Source organism: Heterodontus francisci, chromosome 45, assembly GCF_036365525.1.
Source record: "Heterodontus francisci isolate sHetFra1 chromosome 45, sHetFra1.hap1, whole genome shotgun sequence".
In the NCBI taxonomy this organism is placed as follows: domain Eukaryota; kingdom Metazoa; phylum Chordata; class Chondrichthyes; order Heterodontiformes; family Heterodontidae; genus Heterodontus; species Heterodontus francisci.
Window position 1 is genome coordinate 12,419,632 of NC_090415.1, and position 7,114 is coordinate 12,426,745.

A 7,114-nucleotide genomic window follows, 5' to 3' on the forward strand; every position below is an offset into this window, starting at 1 on the left:
TACAAATATGGCAAGAGAAAATTAAAATGCATTCCATCTGATGAGCAGATAAATGCTTGACTCCAGTACAATTCATAGCAACACAAAATAACGCGAACAGTGTAACATTACCGTCTCTCAGACAGTAACCAGCCCTTTCACAGATAAAGTGGGTGGCTCTGAAAAGAGCCTTTGGGTTGTCAAATTCAGGTCTGGCAGCTTCACTTGCCCTTCGTGCTCGGAGCGCTGGTTTTCTTGGGCAGCAGCACGGCCTGGATATTAGGCAGCACACCGCCTTGTGCGATGGTCACCCCTCCCAGCAGCCTGTTGAGCTCCTCGTCGTTGCGGACGGCCAGCTGCAGGTGTCTGGGGATGATGCGGCTCTTCTTGTTGTCCCGGGCCGCGTTGCCGGCCAGCTCGAGGATTTCAGCTGTCAGATACTCGAGCACAGCAGCCAGATAGACCGGGGCTCCGGCACCCACCCGCTCAGCATAGTTGCCCTTTTTAAGGAACCTGTGAACACGGCCCACCGGGAACTGCAGTCCAGCTCGGGAGAAGCGGGACTTGGCCTTGGACCGAGCTTTACCACTGGTCTTCCCTCTTCCAGACATTTCCACAATCTCACAAGCACTTTCACGAAGAATGTTGAGATCCGCCCACATTCCTCCTCCTTGTACCTTCTGGAGGAATGGAGTGGTGGGCACTGCTGATTGGTCACTCTGTTCTGTCCTCTTCATGTAACCAATCGGAGAGCTGCTGAATTCACCAATCAGGAGACGCCAAGGAGATGAGGGCGGAAAATAACGGCGCCAAATTGTCAGACTGCAACCGATTTGTCAAATTTGAAAAGCCCGCCAATATATTGGGGCGGCTTCAATGCAGAATATCACATTTATAGTTCTTTTTGTACGGTGAAATAAATAAAACCTTTTTCATATTGTGTTATTCTACATTTGGTAACAAGTTCCACATTGGCTTTTACATTCTGACATCTATTCGGGTTTACTCTCTGTCCTTTTTAAAACCAGCGAGCAGAAAGTCTCTTTCACAACATTCTCCAACCGGGCACATTTCATGTCAATTTTCATAATAATACCGCATCACTGATGAACGATTGTTTGTTATTCGTGGGAGACAACCGCGGAGTGTAGATTTTCAGTGTCAGGTGTCAGCGTGTGAGACGGAGGGTTCCGACACCACCGGGGGTTCTAGATAATGTAATTATTAATTTTTGAAGTCAAACTTGAACTAGGGAAATAAGGGACTGCGAACTGATGTATGTGCGTTAAATCAGCTTTTATTGTCGAAATACAGAAAAGGGGCCGAATATGAACACGTCCGAGAACAAACCTCACAAATGGTCAGTGGTCAGTAATTTATGTACGGGACATTATTAGTTAGAGACAGAAAGATCGCACGGGCAGTGAAACTGCATTAACCAGAATCTATGGGAGTAAAACAGAGATCACAAAGGCAAGGACACTTGATATATAAATCAATATAAGTCGATACTATACACACAATGTTGTAGCTTTTTCAGAGAAGTTGTGGGTGGCTCTTAAAAGAGCCTTTTTGTCTTTTGGGTGTGTTTCAGTACATTGCGGATATTTACTTGGAGCTGGTGTACTTGGTGACCGCCTTTGTACCTTCCGACACGGCGTGTTTGGCCAGCTCCCCGGGCAGCAGCAAGCGCACGGCGGTCTGGATCTCCCGGGAGCTGATGGTGCTGCGTTTGTTGTAATGGGCCAGGCGGGAAGCTTCACGCGCGATTCGCTCGAAAATATCATTCACAAACGAATTCATGATGCTCATGGCCTTGGAGGAGATGCCGGTGTCAGGGTGAACCTGCTTCATCACTTTGTACACGTAGATGGAGTAACTTTCTTTCCTGGATTTTCTCCTTTTCTTGCTGCCCTTTGTTGGCGCCTTCTTCAGAACTTTCTTGGCGCCCTTCTTGGAACCTGCTGCAGTTTTCTTCTCGTCAACCATGATCACGATCAACTTCAGACACAGAATAACCGAAATTTTGCTCCAAGCTCGCATTTTATAGACATCCCCAGAACCCTATGCTAATGAGGAATGGGAGAAGGCCATGTTCATGATTGGCTGGTTTACAATGATGTCACTGCCTGATGTTCTATATCTATCTGATTGGGTGTCTAAAGTAACCAATCACATTTTGTGCTTCTCACAGACACAAACTGTCGCAGCAGTCAGATCGTCCAAACCCCTTTGCCCGCCCTCATACATCTACATCAGTGACTTTCTGAGTCCCTCTTCCTCATCAACCATTTCTATTTTGCTAGTACGAACTCGTCTCTTTTTTCACTCTCTATAGTTCCCTTCCTAATCAGGATGTAGCGCCCCTCTGCACTTCCGTCCATCAACAGGACCGAATCGTCCAGTATAGTGGGTGTCAGATACATAAATGATTTGGAGGAAAGTATAGGTGGTCTGATTAGCAAGTTTGCAGACGACACTAAGATTGGTGGAGTAGCAGATAGTGAAGGGGTCTGTCAGAGAATACAGCAGAATATAAATAGATTGGAGAGTTGGGCAGAAAAATGGCAGATGGAGTTCAATCAGGGCAAATGCGAGGTGATGCATTTTGGAAGATCCAATTCAAGAGTGAATTATACAGTAAATGGAAAAGTCCTGGGGAAAATTGATGTACAGAGAGACTTGGGTGTTCAGGTCCATTGTTCCCTGAAGGTGGCAAAGCAGGTCAATAGAGTGGTCAAGAAGGCATACGGCATGCTTTCCTTCATTGGACGGGGTATTGAGTACAAGGGTTGGCAGGTCATGTTACAGTTGTATTAGACTTTGGTTCGGCCACATTTGGAATACTGCGTGCAGTTCTGGTCGCCACATTACCAAAAGGATGTGGATGCTTTGGAGAGGGTGCAGAGGAGGTTCACCAGGATGTTGCCTGGGATGGAGGGTGCTAGCTATGAAGAGAGGTTGAGCAGATTAGGATTATTTTCATTAGAAAGACGGAGGTTGAGGGGGGACCTGATTGAGGTGTACAAAATCATGAGAGGAATAGACAGGGTGGATAGCAAGAAGCTTTTTCCCCAGAGCGGGGGATTCAATTACTAGGGGTCACGAGTTCAAAGTGATAGGGGAAAAGTTTAGGGGGGATATGCGTGGAAAGTTCTTTACACAGAGGGTGGTGGGTGCCTGGAACGTGTTGCCAGCGGAGGTGGTAGACGCGGGCACGATAGCGTCTTTTAAGATGTATCTAGACAGATACATGAATGGGCAGGAAGCAAAGAGATACAGACCCTAAGAAAATAGGCGACATGTTTAGATAGAGGGTCTGGATCGGCACAGGCTTGGAGGGCCGAAGGGCCTGTTCCTGTGCTGTAATTTTCTTTGTTCTTTGAGTGGGGCAAATGCGAGCATTGAAGTGCAAGTCCTTATCTCCATGTAGCGTGCCAAATAAGATTGGTCAGCTGCAGTCACAAGTAACCACATGAAAGATTTATATGACAGCGCTTCTGATATGTCTTCCTTTTTCCTCAACCGAGGATACCCTTGTCCTCACTTTCCACCCCATCAGCCTCCACATCCAAAGAATCATCCTCCGCCATTTCTGCCACCTCCAGCGTGATGCCACGACCAAATACATCTTCCCCTCCCTTCCCCTGTCAGCATTCCGAAGGGATCATTCCCTCCGCGACACCCTGGTCCACTCCTCCATTACCCCCACCACCTTGTCCCCTTCACATGGCACCTTCCCCTGCAATCACAGGAGATATAATACCTGCCCATTTTACTCCTCTCTACTCACAATCCCAGGCCCCAAACACTCCTTTCGAGTGAAGCAGCGATTTACTTGTACTTCTTTCAATATGGTATACTGTATTCGCTGCTCACAATGTGGTCTCCTCTACATTGGGGAGACCAAACATATACTGGGTGACCGCTTTGCGTAACACCTCCGCTCAGTCCGAAAGCATGACCCCGAGCTTCCGGTTGCTTGTCATTTCAACACTCCCCCCTGCTTACATCTCTGTCCTGGGATTGCTGCAGTGTTACAGTGAACATCAAGGTAAGCTCGAGGAACAGCATCTCATTTACCGATTAGGCACAATACAACCTGCCAGACTGAGCATTGAGTTCAATAATTTCAGAGCATGACGGGCCCCCCAATTTACTTTTATTTTTAGTTATTCTTTCCTTTTTATCTTTATTTTTATATTTATTTTATTTTATATCACCTCAGTTGGTTCAGTTTGCTTACCCACTTTTTTTCATATTTGTACTTGCGGCTGTTCAATTTTCATCCATTAACACCCGATCTGTACGAATGCTTTGTCTTTCAACACACCATTAACATAATGTTTGCCTTTGCTCCATGACCTTCTGGTCAGCTATTCTGTGACATTTTCCTTTCTACACCTTCTCCCATGTTATCTCTTGCCCCACCCCCGCTTTACTTGCTTAAAACCTTTCACATTTCTAATATTTACCAGTTCTGAAGAAGGGTCACTGACCAGAAATGTTAACTCTGCTTCTCTCTCCACAGATGCTGCCAAACCAGCTGAGTATATCCAGCATTGTTAATCAAGGAAAGTATTACAGCGGCAGAAAGGACGTTTGAGGACTCGTCTACTGAGGTAGTATGGGCCGAGGTTAGAAACAGGAGAGGAAAGGTCACCCTGTTGGGAGTTTTCTATAGAACTCCGAATAGTTCCAGAGATCTAGAGGAAAGGATAGCGAAGATGATTCTCGACAGGAGCGAGACTAACAGGGTAGTGGTTATGGGGGACTTTAACTTTCCAAATATTGACTGGAAATACTATAGTTCGAGTACTTTAGATGGGTCTGTTTTTGTCCAGTGTGTGCAGGAGGGTTTTCTGACACAGTATGTGGACAGGCCAACCAGGGGCGATGCCACATTGGATTTGGTACTGGGTAATGAACCTGGCCAGGTGTTCGATTTAGATGTCGGTGAGCACTTTGGCGATAGTGATTACAATTCGGTTAGGTTTACCTTAGCGATGGGCAGGGACATGTATATACCGCAGGGCAAGAATTATAGCTGGGGGAAAGGAAATTATGACGCAATTAGGCAAGATTTAGGATGTGTAGGATGGGGAAGGAAACTGCAGGGGATGGGCACAAACGAAATGTGGAGCTTATTCAAGGAGCAGCTAATGCGTGTCCTTGATAAGTATGTACCTGTCAGGCAGGGAGGAAGTTGTCGAGCGAGGGAGCTGTGGTTTACTCAAGAAGTTGAAGGGCTTGTCAAGAGGAAGAGGGCGGCTTATGTTAGGATGAGACGTGAAGGCTCAGTTAGGGCGCTTGAGAGTTACAAACTAGTCAGGAAGGATCTAAAGGGTGGGCTAAGAAGAGCAAGGAGAGGACACGAGAAGTCATTGGTGGATAGGATCAGGGAAAACCCTAAGGCTTTCTAAAGGTATATCAGGAATAAAAGAATGATAAGAGTTAGAACAGGGCCAATCAAGGATAGTAGTGGGAAGTTGTGTGCGGAATCAGAGGAGATAGGGGAAGCGTTAAATGAATAATTTTCGTCAGTATTTACAGTAGAGAAAGAAAATGTTGCCGAGGAGATTACTGAGATACAGCCTACTAGGCTAGATGGGATTGAGATTCACAAGGAGGAGGTGTTAGCAATTTTGGAAAGAGTGAAAATAGATAAGTCCCCTGGGCCAGATGGGATTTATCCGAGGATTCTCTGGGAAGCCAGGGAGGAGATTGCAGAGCCATTGTTGTTGATGTTTATGTCGTCATTGTCGACAGGAGTAGTGCCGGAGGACTGGAGGATAGCAAATGTTGTCCCCTTGTTCAAGAAGGGGAGTAGAGACAGCCCTGGTAATTATAGACCTGTGAGCCTTACTTCGGTTGTGGGTAAAATGTTGGAAAAGGTTATAAGAGATAGGATTTATAATCATCTTGAAAAGAATAAGTTCATTTGCAACAGTCAGCACGGTTTTGTGAAAGGTAGGTCGTGCCTCACAAACCTTATTGAGTTTTTCGAGAAGGTGACCTAACAGGTGGATGAGGGTAAAGCCGTGGATGTGGTGTATATGGATTTCAGTAAGGCGTTTGATAAGGTTCCCCACGGTAGGCTATTGCAGAAAATACGGAAGTATGGGGTTGAAGGTGATTTAGAGCTTTGGATCAGAAATTGGCGAGCTGAAAGAAGACGGTGGTTGATGGCAAATGTTCATCCTGGAGTTTAGTTACTAGTGGTGTACCGCAAGGTTCTATTTTGGGGCCACTGCTGTTTGTCATTTTTATAAACGACCTGGATGAGGGTGTAGAAGGGTGGGTTAGTAAATTTGCGGATGACACGACGGTCGGTGGAGTTGTGGATAGTGTCGAAGGGTGTTGTAGGGTACAGAGGGACATAGATAGGCTGCAGAGCTGGGCTGAGAGATGGCAAATGGAGTTTAATGCGGAGAAGTGTGAGGTGATTCACTTTGGAAGGAGTAACAGGAATGCAGAGTGCTGGGCTAATGGGAAGATTCTTGGTAGTGTAGATGAGCAGAGAGATCTTGGTGTCCAGGTACATAAATCCCTGAAAGTTGCTACCCAGGTTAATAGGGCTGTTAAGAAGGTATATGGTGTGTTAGCTTTTATTAGTAGGGGGATCGAGTTTCGGAGCCACGAGGTCATGATGCAGCTGTACAAAACTCTGGTGAGGCCGCACCTTGAGTATTGCGTGCAGTTCTGGTCACCGCATTACAGGAAGGATGTGGAAGCTTTGGAAAGGGTGCAGAGGAGATTTACTAGGATGTTGCCTGGTATGGAAGGAAGGTCTTACGAGGAAAGGCTGAGGGACTTGGGGTTGTTTTCGTTAGAGAGAAGGAGGAGGAGAGGTGACTTAATAGAGACATACAAGATAATCAGAGGGTTAGATAGGGTGGATAGTGAGAGTCTTTTTCCTCGGATGATGATGGCAAACACGAGGGGACGTAGCTTTAAGTTGAGGGGTGTAAGATATAGGACAGATGTCAGAGGTAGTTTCTATACGCAGAGAGTAGTAGGGGCGTGGAACGCCCTGCCTGCAACAGTAGTAGACTCGCCAACTTTAAGGGCATTTAAGTGGTCATTGGATAGACATATGGATGAAAATGGAATAGTGTAGGTCAGATGGTCAGCG

The 7,114-nt window shown here is 46.3% G+C and overlaps 1 protein-coding gene across 1 annotated transcript; it reads right to left on the reverse strand.

Annotated features, from left to right (window-relative positions):
• Window positions 1-1,306: 1,306 nt before the first annotated feature.
• LOC137356310 (histone H2B 5-like) lies at window positions 1,307-1,976 on the reverse strand. The gene has a single exon (XM_068022188.1). It carries the CDS (start codon window positions 1,966-1,968, stop codon window positions 1,588-1,590), a length of 381 nt encoding a protein of 126 aa, XP_067878289.1. The 5' UTR covers window positions 1,969-1,976; the 3' UTR covers window positions 1,307-1,587.
• Window positions 1,977-7,114: the final 5,138 nt, after the last annotated feature.

Coding starts and splice junctions, on each gene's coding strand:
- LOC137356310 (XM_068022188.1), bottom strand. CDS start 1,968: ATGGTTGACGAGAAGAAAACTGCAGCAGGTTCCAAGAAGGGCGCCAAG.